Below are 19,462 nucleotides of genomic sequence, written 5' to 3'. Positions count from 1 at the left end.
TTGACAGATCGTCAAATAATCGTCAAGGGAGAATGAAGTTATCGTAGCTGGAGAATTAGATTGAGTATCTCTCGTAATTCAATCGGGAGCACGCTGAGCTACCACTTTTGGTCGCTCTACACCTGTGAAACGTCGTAATTATCCCTTCGAAATTATTACCTGAGATCTACCATTTAATTAAAAGACAGGAAAAGTTTAATGAACGATCTACACGGAGAGAGAGAGAGAGAGAGAGAGAGAGAGAGAGAGAATCTTATAGTAAAAATTATATTGAGAAAAGTATCTAAAAATTAACAAATATTTATTAAGTGAATACCATTAACACATTTACTTAAATCAAAATTCTCTTCATTTAAGCCGAATATTATTTACTAAATAGAGTTTACTAACTAGAGTTTACTATTTACATATATGAAATGAAAGGTAGTCAATCGTTGCGTAATACACTGAGAAAAAATGATCGAAAAATTAACAAATTTGTATTAGATGGGTATCATTAACATACTTAAATCAAAATTCTCCCCATTTCATATATTCTCATATATTTATTTCATATATGTAAACAGTAAATATAGGTTAAAAGACCATTTAATTAAAAGACAGGAAAAGTTTAATGAACGATCTACACGGAGAGAAAGAGAGAGAGAGAGAGAGAGAGAGAGAGAGAGAGAGAGAGAATCTTATAGTAAAAATTATATTGAGAAAAGTATCTAAAAAATATTTATTAAGTAAATACCATTAATACATTTACTTAAATCAAAATTCTCTTCATTTAAGCCGAATATTATTTACTAAATAGAGTTTACTAACGACTATTGTTTACTAACTAGAGTTTACTATTTACATATATGAAATGAAAGGTAGTCAATCGTTGCGTAATACACTGAGAAAAATGATCGAAAAATTAACAAATTTGTATTAGATGGGTATCATTAGCATACTTAAATCAAAATTCTCCTCATTTCATATATTCTCATATATTTATTTCATATATGTAAACAGTAAATATAAGTTAAAAGACCATTTAATTAAAAGACAGGAAAAGTTTAATGAACGATCTACACGGAGAGAGAGAGAGAGAGAGAGAGAGAGAGAGAAAGAATCTTATAGTAAAAATTATATTGAGAAAAGTATCTAAAAATTAACAAATATTTATTAAGTGAATACCATTAACACATTTACTTAAATCAAAATTCTCTTCATTTAAGCCGAATATTATTTACTAAATAGAGTTTACTAACTAGAGTTTACTATTTACATATATGAAATGAAAGGTAGTCAATCGTTGCGTAATACACTGAGAAAAAATGATCGAAAAATTAACAAATTTGTATTAGATGGGTATCATTAACATACTTAAATCAAAATTCTCCCCATTTCATATATTCTCATATATTTATTTCATATATGTAAACAGTAAATATAGGTTAAAAGACCATTTAATTAAAAGACAGGAAAAGTTTAATGAACGATCTACACGGAGAGAAAGAGAGAGAGAGAGAGAGAGAGAGAGAGAGAGAGAGAATCTTATAGTAAAAATTATATTGAGAAAAGTATCTAAAAAATATTTATTAAGTAAATACCATTAATACATTTACTTAAATCAAAATTCTCTTCATTTAAGCCGAATATTATTTACTAAATAGAGTTTACTAACGACTATTGTTTACTAACTAGAGTTTACTATTTACATATATGAAATGAAAGGTAGTCAATCGTTGCGTAATACACTGAGAAAAAATGATCGAAAAATTAACAAATTTGTATTAGATGGGTATCATTAGCATACTTAAATCAAAATTCTCCTCATTTCATATATTCTCATATATTTATTTCATATATGTAAACAGTAAATATAAGTTAAAAGACCATTTAATTAAAAGACAGGAAAAGTTTAATGAACGATCTACACGGAGAGAGAGAAAGAGAGAGAGAGAGAGAGAGAGAGAATCTTATAGTAAAAATTATATTGAGAAAAGTATCTAAAAATTAACAAATATTTATTAAGTGAATACCATTAACACATTTACTTAAATCAAAATTCTCTTCATTTAAGCCGAATATTATTTACTAAATAGAGTTTACTAACGACTATTGTTTACTAACTAGAGTTTACTATTTACATATATGAAATGAAAGGTAGTCAATCGTTGCGTAATACACTGAGAAAAAATGATCGAAAAATTAACAAATTTGTATTAGATGGGTATCATTAGTATACTTAAATCAAAATTCTCCTCATTTCATATATTCTCATATATTTATTTCATATAAACAGTAAATATAAGTACATGTAAATATAAATACATATATAAATGATAATACACGTAAATATAAACAGCAAAAATTAATTATAGCGATTGACTATCCTTTCATTTCATATATGTATTATTTATATTTTTGGAACTGTGTGAAAAATGTGCTATTAAAATATTTGCTGTTTCTGACGAAATTGAAGTAACGAAACGCTATGTTTGCCAGCTTCTTGATGACGGTCTATTGTTCCGCTAGATCTTTACTGGAAATATCGTGAAAATGAAAAGAATTTACATGAAAAAAAAAGAAAAAGAAACTATAATGTTCTCTCTCTTCGTGTAGCGGCCAGAATCCACGTTGCAAAGTAACAGCGGCTGGATTCTCTGTCCACGACCCTTGTGAAAAAATGAACCGTGCGATCCGGACCACCCTCACGATCCAGGAGCAACCCCTCGATCGAGTCGTAAAACTTTTATTCCGTCTAACGAGCGGAGTAACGCTTATTTATAACGGTATGAACGCGGAAGGGAGGAAGGGAAGGTGCACCGAGGCAACTATTTCAACGAGGAATTCGAACGAACGGTCTTTGTCCTCTTGTGCCACATTAGGATGTGTCGCAGAATACAAAGACGGATCCAGGGTAGCGAGAAGTTTACCGGGTCGACTCGGGGAACATGTGAGGTCGCATTAATTTGAATTGACCACTGTGACGGTTAATTAGCAGCTGATAGATGATGGTCAAATGCATCGGTCGCTCAATGGTCAACGGCCGACACACGAAAGAACGTGGCGCAGTGTGAAAGGGGCTGTACGCCAAGACAATTTTCACATTCTATAGAAACACACACGATCGTCTTAAGCGCGCACACAGATACGGAGCTTCGCGTATTGAGAATCGCGCACGGTATTCTCTGTTATCGCGAGTTGAAAGAGAGATTAATAAAGCACTAATTAGATAAAGCTTATCTTTTTTTCTTTTACTGTGTAAATGAGCTCTCATATGTCGCTTAAGTAGCTACTTCGATATCATAATTAAGCGGCGCGAAATAATTTCTCTTTGATATAAAAATCTTCTCGCGTACGTGCGCGCGCGTGCATGTGTGTGTTTGGGCGCGCGTACTCTTGCTACACAAGTAGCAGGATTAATTGCGTTAAGAGAATGTCGACGTGCGTGAACGAATTACAGCGCGATAACGTTCCTTGCAAAAGTGGAGAGATAAATTAACGTCTTCCATCCACACCAGCAGTCCTCGCGCGCGTTTCTGGTACTTGGCTGCACTCGCCAAGTTCACAATATTATCGCTCGCATCACTATGAAAAATTGTATCACGTCGACGTGCGCGAGCCTGAGAGTAGAAGCCGCCGCGCGCAACCGGAACTTTCTAACGCGGACACAAATATGCCGGCGCCCGGGAGTGAGGGGGGCCGGGGAGAGGAGGAATGGGTGAAATGCGATAAAGTATAAGACGCAAGGAACAATGAATAAATATAAAAGAATACGCAGCGAGAGCAGCCTCCGCGCTTCACTTCTCGCAGCTCGAGACGGCGAGCTGCACTCTCGTGCTGCCTCGTTCTTCCGGGCGATCGTGTGTCCGCCATGAAGCCGCATTTTCCACACGGATATAATTTGCAGCTGTTGCGTTTCTTCCGCCCTCCCTCTCTCTGCCCTATGCGGATATAAAACGCGTCGGTTTCCGAACTGTATTCGCGCAGCTATCCGCCGAAAAAGGGTCACGTAATAGACGAAAACGGCGGGGGCGGAGGGGTCTAAAAAAAGGCGACTCGCAACGAGCGGACCGTGGGGGGGCTCGTCTGCGACTTCTCCACGTCGAAACATCGCGCGGCAATTATTTTTAAACAGGCCGCCCCTCCCCCCCGCCGCCCCCCGGCCGGTCAATCTTCTCATCTGGTACCCGAAGGTATTCTAATCGTCGGCTCGATCGCTCGCCGCCCGAGCTATTTTCGAGACTACGCGAAGGTTACTTTGTAGGAAAAATGCGACCTCTCCCCCGTCCCGCTTGCGCGCCTCTCCTTCGAACTCGAACCTTTCTATTCTCTTCTCGCCCTCCTCGCTTACCGACTTTCTTTTCGTCGCTGGAGGAGCGAGTGCGGGATAATTCATGGAGGTCCCGGGGAAAAGGAGGAATTCGGGGGGAAGGGACGAAAAAGAGAGAAGAACGCGGGGAGCGGGACGAGAGTGGCGGGTTTGGGGCTCGGGAAATAGGAGCGGCGGAGGAGGATCGCCGCGACGCTTTCTTCGCGCGCGCGATGCATCGCTCGGGAGAAAGGAGGAAAATCCATCGGCCCCCGTTCCCCCTCCCCCCCCCTCTTGCGCCGTCCCGTCCAATTGGCGCGCGCTATCGCACGTCCGCGGATTGTCCCCGCGGCGATGCGACTCCAACAAATTTGCCTATCGTCCGCGCTATCGGAGTACTTCGCCGCGTCGCGTCACGTCGCGGGATCAGCCGGCGAGGAGGATGCGACGCGGGTTACCTCTGACAGCTGCGGGAAAAATAGGACGGCCGAGGGCGGGAGGGAGCGGCGGCCGGGGAAAGGTATGTGCGAGGCGTGATAAAAAAATAAATGTAAAAGCCTGTAAAACTCGCGCAGATGCAATTCAATTCGGCAACGAACGCGGAGTATTTAACCGGCAGCGATCGACGTCTGTAAACTATTTCGTATACGCGATTTTTTCCGCCGAATTTATGGCCGCGAGAAGCGAAATGTCGATAGTAGATCTATTTTCAAGCGTGTACGCGCGCGAGGCGTGCGTTCTCACCGTATATTGTTATGCGCGATTACGTATAGCAACGTGAATGTCACACACACACACACACGTACACACGGACGCAAACACCTACGCCCGCGCAAAACGGCCGTTTGCTATTCGTTAGAGAGTTCTTATTGCGCCGTTGCGTTGGAGTTTTTTTTTTTTTACAAGTCAGTCGCGCGGAGATTTGTCGGACGCGTTTAACGTGATTATCATGTTTATGGTCTCTCATTTTTACTACACTGAGAAAAAAGAGGAATAAAAATTACATCACAGTTTTAGTAGCCCAGGAATAGACTGGCGCTATTACGAAAATTATAATAAAACATAGATTGAAAAAAAAGCAGTTGGATCTACAAAATCGATGATCACCGGCCATCAAAGAAATGTTGGATCTTTTCAAAATACATGTTAATGCAGCAATAAGTTGCGTTGATACAGTGATTTCAACGTAACTTATTGTTGTATCGACATATATTTTGTTGAATAGATCCAATATTTTTTTGGTGGCCGCACTGAGAGAAAAATAGTATAATTAAAAATAGTAAATTAAAAAATAGTATAATTAAAATATAGTATTTTTAAAATATAAATAATAGTACACTGAGAGAAAAATTATCTTAAAATCAACAAATATTTCCTTGGTGGGTGCCATTAATATATTTACTTAAATCTACATTCTCTTTACTTAAATCAAATATTGTTTATTTAAATCAAGTAAACAATATTTGATTTAAGTAAAGAGAATGTAGATTTAAGTAAATATGTTAATGGCACCCACTAAGGAAATATTTGTTGATTTTAAGATAATATGCTTTCGGCGTCAACTATATTTTTTGTGATTTTAACCAGAAAAATAATTATAAGAATCATCTTTTTAATAACACTTACTAAAACAATAGTTTTTCTAATTATTTTTGTGGTTAAAATTGCAAAGGAGTATAGTTGACGCCAAAAGCAACTATATTTTTCTCTCAGTAGAGTAACCGCCGATTTTGATCCAACTGCTTTTTTTCTCTCAATGTATATTTTATTATAATTTTCGTAATAATGTTTAGTCTATTTCCCTGGGCTACTAAAATTGTATTTTAATTTTTATTATAACATTCCATTCGTAGCGCATGACGTGAACTTTATGTGTTATCAAAGAATAATACGAAAATAACATCGAGGTTTCATATTTTTAATTTACTTGTCTCAAGCTTTAAATATATATATCATTTACATTTTTGGAAGATTCAAAGTTTTCAAAATCCCATGAAAAAGGAACAAAACTTGGCTACATTCTTTCGCTAAAAATAGCAAATTTGACTAAGGACAAATTTTTTAATAACACATTCTAGTTTTTAAAATATAAATAATAATACACTGAGAGAAAAATTATCTTAAAATCAACAAATATTTCCTTGGTGGGTGCCATTAACATATTTGTTGATTTTAAGATAATTTTTCTCTCAGTGTATGAAATGAAAAGTCAATCAATTACTGCAGAATGCCGATCTATCATTTAGTGAGAAAATGCTATAATAATTTTTTCTACAAAATTCTCTCCGTGTACTTTATAATAGAACTGCAGAGTAGTATATTAATATCTTATAGTGTGACATTTTTTATAGTATACTCATAGCGTATACTGTTATAAGCGAGAAGGAAGGATAATGAACGCCCGGTACATTTTCAGCGGGCAATTTCTGGAGCGCGAGATTGAGCGGTTGACAGAGTAAGTCTCGCCGTTACATAATAAAATCGAAATGTTAGGTGTCGCTAGCGTTGCGTCGGGATTATCGATACCACCCGTCGTTGTCCGTGAGACTGACAGCTCGGACAGCGACAGCCATCACACCCTCGCACATCCGCGCGAATTTCGACGCGGCCTCGAGAGATCTAGGAGGATATCGTCGCGCGATATCGTAAGATCGGCTCGGCTATCGCCGACAGCGGGGGAAGGGACGCGCGCGGTGCTTTATTTTACGAGTTGCGCTTATTTCGGCTCCCGCAGGGGGCTAGCTACATGGACACGTACACACGCAGATAGAAAGCGCGCCACACACATGCACACGTAAGTTATACGCGACGGACTTGTGCACTGACCCACATTGTCGTTGCATAACGGGACGCCTTTCGAAATATTCGCAAGTTTAGTGCCTCCGGGTACGTCCGCCGACGTCGGCGGCGCTCGTAAAAGGAACCCCCGTGGTCAACGAGGGGGAGACAGACGCGCCTAACACGTCGTACGCGCGCCTGAGACCGTTTTCCGGCCTACTGTTAACCACGCTGTATAATCGCGGAGTCTTCTCGTCGATTAACGGGGCTGAGAGGCACACTTAGACATGAAAGATTCACACAGTGCTGCGCTGATAGCGGCGATTAATTCGCCTGTATATCGATATTTCAGGGAGACTCGAACGAACGCACGATCGCTTGACATTAGCCGTTGTCTCGGGTAGAACGCGGTCATATTGTTTTTTGACCCATAGTGACCGTGTACAATGCTCCGAGTTGCTCTGGTCGGATAAAGTTTGCCGTTGGTAAGACGTCGGAAGAAATATTAGCCTGGACGGAACCTTCCGCACAGAGGAAAGTTATCGCGAAGTTATGAGAGCCGTCAAACATATAAGTTAATGATTTATTGAGGAATTTATTTCATGAATCTAAGGTGACTGCGAGATACGTACTTTCCTCGGCGAGCGGACGTTGTTGTCGGCACACTCGGCTAGCCTTTCACCTCTTTCGGCCAAATGCGAATGCGGTATCGCGAGTGAATCTTACATTGTAACGACGCGAGTCCGTATTGAAACAGAAATTCACGTGTGCCCATTTGTATCGCCTTAGAAATTGTGCGCTTCCTTTCGTTCATATCAAGCCGTCACTCTATCAGACTGAGATGAGTCGTTTCTGAGAAAGCTCAAAGAAATTTATTACGCGTAGGGTCTGCATTAATAGTCGTTAGTTGAAATTTGTCTCAGGTGAGACACTCAGATTTTAACTTAGAGTTAGACCTGAGTCTCTCAGAGCTGAATCGCGATTGCAAATATAATGTCACGTGCATTATATAATTCAAATAAAAAAATTTATCTGACTTTAAATTCAGATTTGAGTATTTGTAGGACAAATTTCAAGTAACGATTATTAATACGAGTCTAATGCCCGTTTCTACTAGCTTTGGTTAACTTAACCAGCTGGTTAAGTCCAATGAATTGACCATTTTTCGTTAGTCGTTAGAATTTGTCAGATGTGACTGATTCAATTCTGTTGGAATAACCGTTAGTTGAAATTTGTCTCAGGTGAGACACTTAGATTTTAATTTAGAGTTAGACCTGAGTCTTTCAGAGCTGAATCGCGATTGCAAATATAATGTCACATGCATTATATAATTCAAATAAAAAAATTTATCTGACTTTAAATTCAGATTTGAGTATTTGTAGGACAAATTTCAAGTAACGATTATTAATACGAGTCTAATGCCCGTTTCTACTAGCTTTGATTAATTTAACCAGCTGGTTATTCCAATGAATTGACCATTTTTCGTTAGAATTTGTCAGATGTGACTGATTCAATTCTGTTGGAATAACCAGCCGGTCAAGTTAACCAAAGTTAGTAGAAATGCGTCTTCGGTTTCTCATCAAACTTCATATTTGTGTTTTATTAAGTGTCGAGACACATTCAGCGTTGAATCGGATGTGTTTAAGAAAATTGCAGTGCTCGCCGCGTGTGTGTAAATATATCCAAATTTTATTCGATGTAACAAACAGCTTGCGGATTCAACAATCTGGAAGATATCAACATTTAAAAAATAAGAAATAAGAAATTCTTTATACAAGGTGCCTGACAATTCATCACACACCCGTTGCGTGTAGATAGAGTTCGTCAAACTGAACACAAAATTCCTTTGCCATTTCGCAAACAGTCACAAGTAAAATTTTCAGTTATTAATTAAATAAGATTGGTGGATGATTATGCGCGTTACGATGGATGAGCTGTGATGGCGACGTTTGCCCGTTGTATACTTAGATATACATTAAATCAAACTGAACAAAAAAGTCCTCTAGCATTTTGCAAATGACAACGCAGATTTTTAGTTATTAGTTAAAGAAGATTGACGCACCATCATAAACGATCATATTGCAGCGCTATAAGTCCGGTTAATTTTGCAACTCGAAACGTATTCAACAGCATTACATGTGCGCTTATATAAGAGGCCGATTCTTCGGGTCATTTATTAGCCAGTCCGACAGTCCCGTTGATCCGCCGTTAGAGAATGTTCGTGAACTAAGAAGTAAAAGTTCTTACATTCGGCCGATTTATACCTCGATATTTATTATCTCTGGCTACTGCTTTGTTTGTCTCGCATCGCGAACTCCGCCGATATTTGGTCAAGTTTCACGATCATATACGGCATGGATCTTAAGCGGGGACGCTGGGATCCTGGAAGGGGCTAGCGGATTCAGTCTGCAGCCAAGTCGCCCGCGATAGGAACATTGCCTAATAAACGATCTCATAAACGTCGCGCCGCGAACGTCGCCGACGTCGAATTGGCTTGACGCGGTATGACTTCTTCGACCTCGCTGCAAAAATAACGCCACTATTGCCGAAATAAAGTGCTCCTTACAACATCTCATTTGCCTCCAGCTTTCGGGCATAAAACGTCCAAATCTTTGTTCAGGTTATTTTCGATCTTGCATTATAATTGAAGAAACTAAAGCTAGTGTAAGCATGCTGTATTTTAAAAAGAAGTGGAGGCGAGAAATTGCAACAGATCGGGATAAAAACGTAAATATTTCAATAAGGGAGACATCGAGCATTTTATAATGTTGTTCATAAGGCCCGAGACTCAATTAATAATTTTCATTTGTTATTCGCGACATATAAATGGTGGCGATCACAATTATTACTATTTGCTATTGAAACCAATACACAATTGAAATTATAATAACAAGTGTTATTATAAATAAATAAATTTTTTCGTGTATTTCGAGTGAATTAAAACAATACCGTCAACGTCGGAGGTTTGATGAAGAGTTAGAATCTTTCAACGAGCAATGTGTGTCTCGAAACATTACATTTTGCAACAAAGAGAAGTTGCGACGTCTTTGGATTTGGGCCTAGTGGGCTGCCAAGAACGCCCGACTCAAATAGACGCTCGCGACACATTTCACTTTCTTACTTTGATACTTTTATACACAGATTGACAAAGAGATTATATTGTGTAAAGAACCACACATGATTCCATTAAAAACAAAATTCCTTGTATCTGGGTACCATAGTAGTCTCCACGAGTTTTGGTACCCGTAAGTTTGAGTTCACGGACGCTGCCAGAGAATGTCCGCGCATAGAAACACTCTGTTTATACTAACAGTATTATATGTCATGAATAATAAACCGAAATCATTCATCAAGTGTCGTTCAAGTTTCAATACGAACAACATGGTCACATTACATATTTCCCGATGTATTCACCAATACGCGCACCAAAAAGGTCCGCTGCGTTGCGGGAGGAACGCTGCCTCCCTTTGGGGTGCCACGGTCTCTGCGAAAATGAGAGCCAGCGCCATAATCGTAAACCAAGGTACATCTGCATGCGCGCTAACGAAAAGCCCATAAGTACGACTATGCTCTTCTGCTCGGGAATCCAGCAGGAAGCGCGCCAGAAAGGAAAAAATTAAAAAAAATAACGAAACAAAACCCACGGGCAGCCTCGTTAATATCCGATCCGCGGAGTGAGCTCGGCTCGCCAGAACGACAGACGACCGCCGGTGAATCGGGCGTCGGTGCACTTTTAATTGACAGGAATGTTTAGCGGTAATGAACGCGCGCCGAGTGGAAGGAGCGGAGGATAAGCCGGGAGCGTATACCGACGGTAGCCAGTAGTGGCGTCGTCGTCGTCGTAGTCGTCGACGACGACGACGACGACGACAGGAGAGAAACAGCGCAGCGCCAGGGCCACGACTAGATAGAGACACGGCGGCAGGAGCATAAACATCCTCGGCCCCCGGTGGTGGCGGCTACAGCGACGGCGGCGGCGGGGGTGCAGCGCGCACGTTCCGCACCGTGGGCGTCGCCGTTTGGTTCCTACCACGACGGCAGGGATGTTCTATGACGCTATAGATCATGCGGGCTCCACCCGTGGGCGGAGACTGCACGCCAGTTGGATACGTCAGTGCAGTTTGCCCGCAGCGTTGCCAGTTTCGCCAGCATTGCCAGCTCCACCACCGGTGCCCGCCAAAACGTGTTAAACGGAGTCGAGCGAGCGAGAGAGAGAGAGAGAGAGAGATAGATAGAGAGAGAGAGAGAGAGAGAGAGAGAGAGGGATAGAGCGAGAAAGAAATGACTCCGAATGCTGGATTATTTCTGGAAATATTTTCGTGGGAATTTTTCGGGTTTAAGGAGAGCTCGTGTAAAAGGAGAAAGGTGATAGTTCAGATATGATAAGTAAAAGTTTTCAAGAAGTAACTTGCTTGAAGATACAAATGCGTTTCTCATACAAATGCGTTAGGAATATGATTGATTTTGTAAATTAATATCACTTTTGCGATTGTTTTGACGTGACGTGGTCATTTGGTACTTTCCACACGTGCACACAATATCTACTATAATCGCCAATTTGTCGAGATCTATAAAAATAGTTGTTTAGCGAGCTAAATGATATAGTTTTTTGAAAATTGCATTCGCTGCGGTATTATGTAAATCACAAAGATTTACACACAGAAAGAGACAAAAAAAGAGAAAGAGAAGATAACACAGAACACATTATACGTATCTAAAAATGATATCAGATTATAATTTATAAGAGCATTTAGTAGTCACATAGCTTGTACATTTATAGAAGGCAAATCAGTTTGATACTGTACTACTGATAGCCTCAAGTTTTCGCTGAATATTTTCCTTTCTAGGTCATGTATACTTAAACTCCACGGTGTATAGTGCATATACTAAGTGTATTTCTAGTAGCTGGACGCAACGCATTTACTTCGCCAATATGTGGAACATTAGCTAATCTAATAGAACGTTGTGATTATGAAACTATCTTTCGTACTGGACGCAACTATCCTTCGTATTAGCAATTGTGTGTTTTTGAGGTTAAGTTAGGTTAGGTTTCGAAATCCTTACAATACGCTCGACAGCTCCACTTGCCAAGCTCCCCTCCAATTACAGTGCTAGCCCACTAAGAAACAGTGTTGATCGAGTACTCACCTCAATCAGCAACGCCTTGAATACGGTTTAATCAGCAAGAATGTCGAGAGACCCTCGGCTTTTGGCTCCGCGTCGCCGTAGTATCGTAGCTCATTGCGCAACGGCGCCTCTGGTGGTGGCAGACGGAACTACCCAGAGCTAAAACGACGTCTCCCCGTGCACCTCCCTCGCGGGACGCTATAGTCGAGGGCCCCGCCTCCTTTTTCGACCTCCCCTCGTGCGCGCGAGCGCGTCTACGGTCACGCGGACGCTGTCGACGGGCTCTCCTCGCTGTGAGCAAACCCTTTTTCGTTCAGTTTCCCGCATAGTTTCGCCGGAAAAATTCCCAGTCCGCGCGATAGAGCTGCGGAAAAGCGGGAGCGAGAAAATTTTACTGGATTCCCGCAACGGCGGGCGCGTGGGTGCCACGTTGCAGCGGGCAGCAATCCGCCAGCGTCTGCTGCATCCGCAGACGAGAGTGGCTGGCTTTTGCGCCGCCGCCAGCGCGTCCCCTCGCGTCGCGCCGCGCGACCCGTTGCGTCGGGTCGCGTCGCATCGCATCGCGTCGCGTCGCGACGCGCGTGTATGGGTAAACCGAGAACGACGGAGGACAAGGCACACGGTCTCTCCTCCCCCACGGCTTCGCTCATTCACTCGGTACACTTCGCTTCGGTGGATGTCCCTCCGTCGATCCCTTCCCGCACACCCTTCTCCCACTTTGCTTGTCGCGGCCTCCGCGCGGCCCCGCCGGTTGCCTCGTTCGCGGATCGCGCGCCGCGGACGCGATCGTGGCCACGGAGGAGAGAAAGAACGAGGGCGACGGAAAGCGGGAAGGAGAGGTCGAGCGAGCGCGAGTGAGGCCAGCAAGGAAGAGCAGGCGAGCGAGGAAACGAGAACGGGCGGCGGACGACGAGGAGGAGGAGGAGGTGGAGGAGATGGAGGTAGAAGAGGAGGAGGAAGAGGAAAAGAGGACTACTACTACTACTACTCCTGGGGTCCCCCCACCACACGGCCTGCCGCCGCGACGCCAGTCCGTAGTCAGTCAGCGCTGGACCGCCGCCCGCTCGATTTCGCGATCCACGAACGACGGTAGCCTCCACCTCCACCTCCTCCCCGCTTCTTTTCCGCTTGCTGCGCTCTGGATCTCTCTCTCTCTCTCTCTCTCTTTCTCTCTCTCTTTCGTACTCTCCCTCTCTCTTCCTCTTTCTTACGTATCCTCTCTGTCTTTCTTTTTTTCCTTCTCCTTTTTCTCCCGCGCGTCTCTTTCTTTCTTCTCTTTCGTCCGTTCACTGTCCGTTACCGCATTTTCTCGCTCTTTATCTATTGCATGTGTTTTCTCTCGCTATTACCGTTTGTCTGATTATCTTTTTCTTCTTTCTCCCTCTCATTCTCCCACCCTCTCTCCTCCCCCCTCTCTTATTCTCTCTCTTTTTCTCTCTGTTTCTACCTATTTGTCTTTCTTTCAATCTTCCTCTCTCTATCTTTAGCTTGAGATCTTTGATACTCACATACGCACACGGAACACCGTGCGCGTCTCGAGTAGACGCGACACGCGTTGTCGCAGATCACACGTTGCGAAGGGCTTTGTCGCGCGATTATCAGAGGATCTGCCCGATCCACCCGCGAGATATAATTGCTGACGCGATCTCTATAGCGGTCGTTGGAGAGCGTCTCCGCGTATTGGTGTGAACGGCGACCGGTTGCGAAAGTGACGAGTGACACTGATGATTGCTTGCAGAGAGAAGTGGTGAACCAGGGGTTGGTGCACGGATTGTCGTTGAGATGGTCCACGTTTCGGAGTGATAGGTTGCTCCGCGGGACCGACAATCGTATGCAATTCAGTGTACTGAGTTCCTCCGCGATTCTGACGGAGGATGTAGTGACGATAGTTGTAGAATATTAATACGCAGTCGTCAGCGCACACAGTTGACACCAGACGACGACTCGCCGGCACTGGTTGCTCCGAAATGGCGGCGCGGGCACAGATGAGCTCGCAACAGTGACACAGAGCCTGGAACTTTGCGCTTTCAGTCACGATACGCTGCGACCGACTGTCGCTTCGGTGATACGCGCGAATATACAAACACAGGGTGCACAGGTGTGCCGCGGACTCCTCCTCGGACAGGATGACGACGGTCGCGATCGCGCCGCTGACGACGACAAGTGGGTCGTCGGCGATCACGATGAGGTAGTGATTGTAGGGACACGTGCCGGTTGGGTGAGACCGCAAGTGTGCTACGAGAGAAGAGAGGAGAAGGAGGAGGACTATCGCAGGTGGTTATCCCGGAGGGAGGTAGGCGGAGGATACTTCCGGCGCTCCGGACCGCCTGACTTTTGGGGACCAACCGATCGCAGCCAAGGCAAGCAGAGACCTGGAGACCGCACGGATAATCGACCATCGATCCCGAAGGACGCAGATGCCCCGAAGGAAACAGCACGCGCCGCAACGCATGAAATGTGAGTCGTCAGTGGCAGCGCGCGATGGTAACGGCGACGGTGGAACGCGGACAGGAAGTTGTTGGCAGAGAGCCGGTCGACGATCGCCAACGTCGACGAAAGTCGACGCGGCGAGGAAATTGTCCAAATTATCCGGCCGATCGGGAATGACAGAACGTGTATAAACGGCAAAACAACCTGCTGAATCGGTATCCGCGTCTTTTGCGTCGAGGAGGTCGAAATTATTCGCGAGTGAAGCCGGGACTTCCGAGAGGTCGGCGGCGTTCCACCGTCGCTGATTCGACGGCGGAGCCACGTGGAACACCACGTGGAATGCCGCGTGATTTCGGGAGTAATCGCAGGCAATCCCGCGCGCGCGGCATTATCCGTTCGTGCTGGATGATCCGGATGGCGTGGTTAAGGGAACGCTTGACGCAAATTCGATCAGCGTGAGACGGCAATGTGATTCGATCGTTCGACGATCGTCCCGAGAAATCGGGAGCCGTCTGAAACTCTCGACGCGTCGGCAGCGCGAGGCTGCATTTCAGCGCGCAGCGCGTATTTATGGATTAATTAAAACGAAGGAAATGTCTACGCGATCGTAAGGGAGCTTCCATGAAGTCGTAGAATGTCTTTTACTACCAGTTTAGCGTCCGCGCGCGTTCCTGCGCGCCGGAGTTCCTAAGTTACGCCGCTGTCGTGCACGATGGAAATTATCGCTCAGAAAACTTTTAATGCGAGGATTAAAGAAATCGAAAATATCTCCTTTTCCCGTTGCGAGCTCGCGTCTTGCCGGGACGAGCTGTGCGGAAAGTTTCCACCAATTCAAACGCGTGTCTTGTGAAACACTTTTTACGAAAAAATCTCTCAGTTTTTCGATACGCACACTTTGGCATGTATCAGCGATACAATTGAGATTCAAACGGAGCGTCGTTCGATTATTGGTAGTTTGTGAAGCGAGCATCGAATTACTTAGAAATGCTGGAGTTCAAATATCGAGAAAAAAGTATCAGTCAATGAGGTCAGGTTTTTTTAAGATACAGTTGAAGTGATCGTTAAAAAAAAGTAAAGTATATATACGGGTATATATGTGGGGAATCGAGGTTTTAATAATATTTTTACATCACCAGTTTTGTGCAGTCGACGTGCAAAATGTGATAAAGAAAATGCGATAAAGGCAATTCCAAATCGTAAAATTATATAAAATACATCGTCTCTCTCTCTCTCTCTTTCTTTCAAGTTGTTCCAAGAAAATTAATAGTAAGACACTTAATACTGACAGTTGGTAAGATGAAAAAAGAAATTGATACCCGTGATGTATTTATAACTCACACTATCTCCTGAGGAGACATAAAACTTACAAGATCTTTGCTGGAAATTCGATTCATTTGAACACTTCAGTCGTCGTGGAGTACTCGACAATTGACATGCATACAGAATCGGTTCCCTTATTTATTTTTCACGCGCACATAATTTGGACATTAGGAGATTTGCATACGTATGCAACTCGGGCAGCTCTCTATGAAAGAGAGAGAGATAGGTTTAAATAGCGTCGTCTGTCGACGAGACAGGTAAAATCTAACTCTCTCAGCCCTTTGTCGGATGAGTTCGAAGACGGGCCGAAGGCGATTGCGCGCCATTGCGTTGTGCGCCTGCCGACAGATGGGCAGAGCGGCCTCGGCCGCGTCAGGCCGAGAGGCGATTTGTGCGTTTGAGGCCGTGACGCGCGCCATGCTGCCTTTCCCACGTGGAGAATCATGAGGCGTAAACAAACTCTCGCCCCCGCCGGTGGCGCAGGGACCGCCATCTTGGTGAAGTTGTGCCGGAAACATTTACAATTCACTCAACTTGCCTTACCGAAACTCGGCCAAGCGCCGATAAATCTCGTGCGCCCGCGCGGCGCGGCGCGGCGCCGCGGCGCACATACCCCGCGATGCGATGCCCGCCGCGTACACATAAATTCGCGGCAGTCCGCGGAGCTTCACTGCCGTGTGTGCTGCACTTTTTCGCCGGCTCCGGCGTCTCTTCGACGGTGCGTCTCAGGAACGGGGCTCTCTCACGGCGATCACACCCGACCCTGTTAACGTTACCGTTGCCTTTGCCGTTCCTGGAAATTGGTTTCCATCCATACGCACGGAAAAAACAATTCCGCTAACTGCACGCAAAAAAAGAAGCTTCCAGAGCTAAAAAATAGCTGTGACAGATAAGATGTGTCACTGAAATAGGGACAGCTAATGTCGATACTATCGAAGCTAAATTTATTCGCTGTTTAAACTTAGGCGCTACAACGAGAAATATTAGCTGCACTGAGAGAAGAATTTAGTAAATATTATCAAAATTTGGTTACTATTGGTAACCAAATTTATACTAAATGGTAGACGTAAATATAACGGGCTAAAGTTACGGCAATATTTATTAATTAATTTAGTTCTGTAAAATAAATTATTTATTTGACAGAAGTAAAATTTATTTGCTTCCAGAATATATTTGGTAAATAAAACTTATTGAATAGTTGAGCAAAATAAGCGATTTTGTAGTAGTTACAAAATTTTTGGTAGGTTCAACCAACCATCTGTAATAATAGATATTGAAACGATGTAATAGTTGCAAATGAATGAATTTTTTATACTGGTAACAAAATAGAACTCGTACCTACTGAATTTTTTATTACATGGGATATAACAATTTCATAACAGTTATCAAATATCTGCTTATAACTGTAATATATTTCATATTAAATATTTAACATTAAGTAACTATTACTAAATTATTTAATTGATGTTACTGTGAATGCAATTACGTCATACTCCCGATCTATTAAATATTTGGTAATTATTATCATATTTAGTATTAGTTACTAAGGATTCAATGAATTTCTGTAACTAAATGCAGTTTGTTATAGTTACCAGTCTTTTCTCTCAGTGTACAAAAACAAATGACTGTAACACATGATTGTAGCTGTGCGGCAAACTTCTTTAATATATGCATATGATAAGAAATTTAGGAATAACTGCTATTTTCTTAGCTATTTGAAATAATGTGCATTTTTAATGTCCTAATATATTTGTGTTTCATGGCGAATGCATTTTAGCTGTCATAGTCAATTCTTAGCAGTGATAGCTAAACGATTAGCCTTTTGACTAAGTTTGAATCAGCTATCGCGGTTTAGCTGATATTACTAAATAATTTTTTTGCGTGTGATCAGTTCCGGTGTAACTGATTTTTCCGTCGCCTGAGCTCAGAACAGGGATCGGATGAGAAGCTCGGTTGTAGAAATAGACATTCTCGCAGGAGAGAGATCGCCAAATCCAATCGTTCAATTGTTCTCAGTTATCGCCCAGTTTTGATTTCCCTCCCGCGTACAATGTTGGGTCTGTGGGACCCGAATGAACCTTACATCGCTCATCAACTTTCAAGTAATTTAAAGAACCCGGGAAGATTTCGAAATAGCGCGAATCTGTTTGATTTTTATTCTTTTGCGCTGTGATCTCATAGCGGAGACTTGTTCTGTATCTCTGACAACACAAAAATGTGTCCGAGAATATTAATTTTCGATAAAGTTGTGTGGTGGCTCAAAATTGCTCGGGTCTGACAGGCCCAGATTGTACAGTATGTCCTAAAACATATGATTCCACGCGGTGGGTTAATACAATTGTACCAAATCACATTATAATATATTATTTCATGTCGCCGAATTTTCATCTGGTCTCTATTGAGTCGCACGAATTGCGATTTTTTTTGAGGCCCTCAGTGAACATCACCGTTCGAGCATTAAGACGCGATGGGAATACAAAAAAGTGCTTAGAATAATTTATTAAAGAAAATTATTTGCTCATTTTCTTATACTCACGATTATCCGCGACACTCAACTGACACTTTTCTTATATATACATTTACCTTGCACATACACATGTACGTTTGCACTGCGTTGAAGGTGTAATATCAACTCCTGGATGATTTTTCGAGGATAAAGTTGTTGAGATAACAAGGAATAATATCGCGCGTATCTACATGAATTATAAAAATTACAATGCAACTTTAATAGCAATAGACTGGCACTATTACGAAAATGATAATAAAACATAATAAAGATGATTTTAAATGTAGTAAGAGTTATCATGTTTATGATTATTTTTACTACGTTTTATTATAATTTGCGTAATAATGCCAGTCTATTGCCGGTCTGCTAAAATTGCTTTGTAGTTTTTACTACAACATTTTGTGCTTGCTTGCACAGTCGTAATGAATTAACAGTGACGATGTACGCAATGGACATAATCGCAATAAAGACGCGCTTCCATCAGTGGACCTGTTCCTCGAAAGTCCGTGCCAATCAGCGGTTTATCTGAACCGGAAACGAAAGTTTCTAACTTGCCATGCGAAACGATGAAGCCATCAGCGAAAGTAGACGTGCGCGGGTTAAGAAATAACGAAATATGGCCTGCAGGGCCGACAAACTACGACCACGCGGCTAATTTCACCGTTTAATTTACGATGTTCCGGTGAAAGGATCCGTAAAATACGCCGATTCCTACGAATCGACCTGCCCGGCTATCGATCGAGCGCGATCACGCTGCGCTCTCGATAGGCCCGGGCTTCTAATTAGCAGTATATTACGAGGAGGAGCGATCATCGTCGAGCTGTATTCTTGTCGTTGGATATATATTTTATCTCGGGCAAGCATCCGCGTTGTACCGCGAGTCAGAGCGGAGCCGAATGATAAAGTTTCTGGCCGCTCCAGTTGAAGATAAAGATGGGAATAGTGTATACCGACCTGTACATATATGTGTATATATATATATATATATATATATATATATATATATATAT

General features: G+C 42.7%; 2 protein-coding genes across 7 annotated transcripts in view; one reads left to right on the top strand and one right to left on the bottom strand.

Annotated features, from left to right (window-relative positions):
* Window positions 1-12,613, bottom strand: part of LOC116845403 (zinc finger protein 484-like) — a 65,165-nt gene extending 52,552 nt beyond the window's left edge. The window contains exon 1 of the mRNA XM_032818060.1: window positions 12,218-12,613. The gene's annotated coding sequence lies outside the window, so the exon portion shown is untranslated. The remainder of the gene's footprint in view (window positions 1-12,217) is intronic.
* Window positions 1-19,462, top strand: part of LOC116845402 (protein tiptop) — a 244,921-nt gene that overhangs the window by 7,772 nt on the left and 217,687 nt on the right. For 2 of the 6 annotated variants that reach the window (XM_032818057.1, XM_032818048.1), the window contains exon 1: window positions 13,228-14,653. The exons of 2 other annotated variants lie outside the window; for them this stretch is intronic. In XM_032818057.1, the coding sequence (XP_032673948.1) occupies window positions 14,614-14,653 (40 nt within the window). In that variant the 5' untranslated portion in view covers window positions 13,228-14,613. Of the gene's footprint in view, window positions 1-13,226; window positions 14,654-19,462 lie in introns of those variants that run through there. 2 more of the 6 variants (XM_032818051.1, XM_032818050.1) reach the window with 2 other exon arrangements.

This window comes from Odontomachus brunneus, unplaced genomic scaffold (genome assembly GCF_010583005.1).
Source record: "Odontomachus brunneus isolate Ranch 3 - 2012 unplaced genomic scaffold, Obru_v1 Obru_scaffold_051, whole genome shotgun sequence".
Lineage (NCBI taxonomy): Eukaryota > Metazoa > Arthropoda > Insecta > Hymenoptera > Formicidae > Odontomachus > Odontomachus brunneus.
Note: the sequence above shows the minus strand (reverse complement) of the source record. Positions and strands in the feature narration are given on the sequence as shown.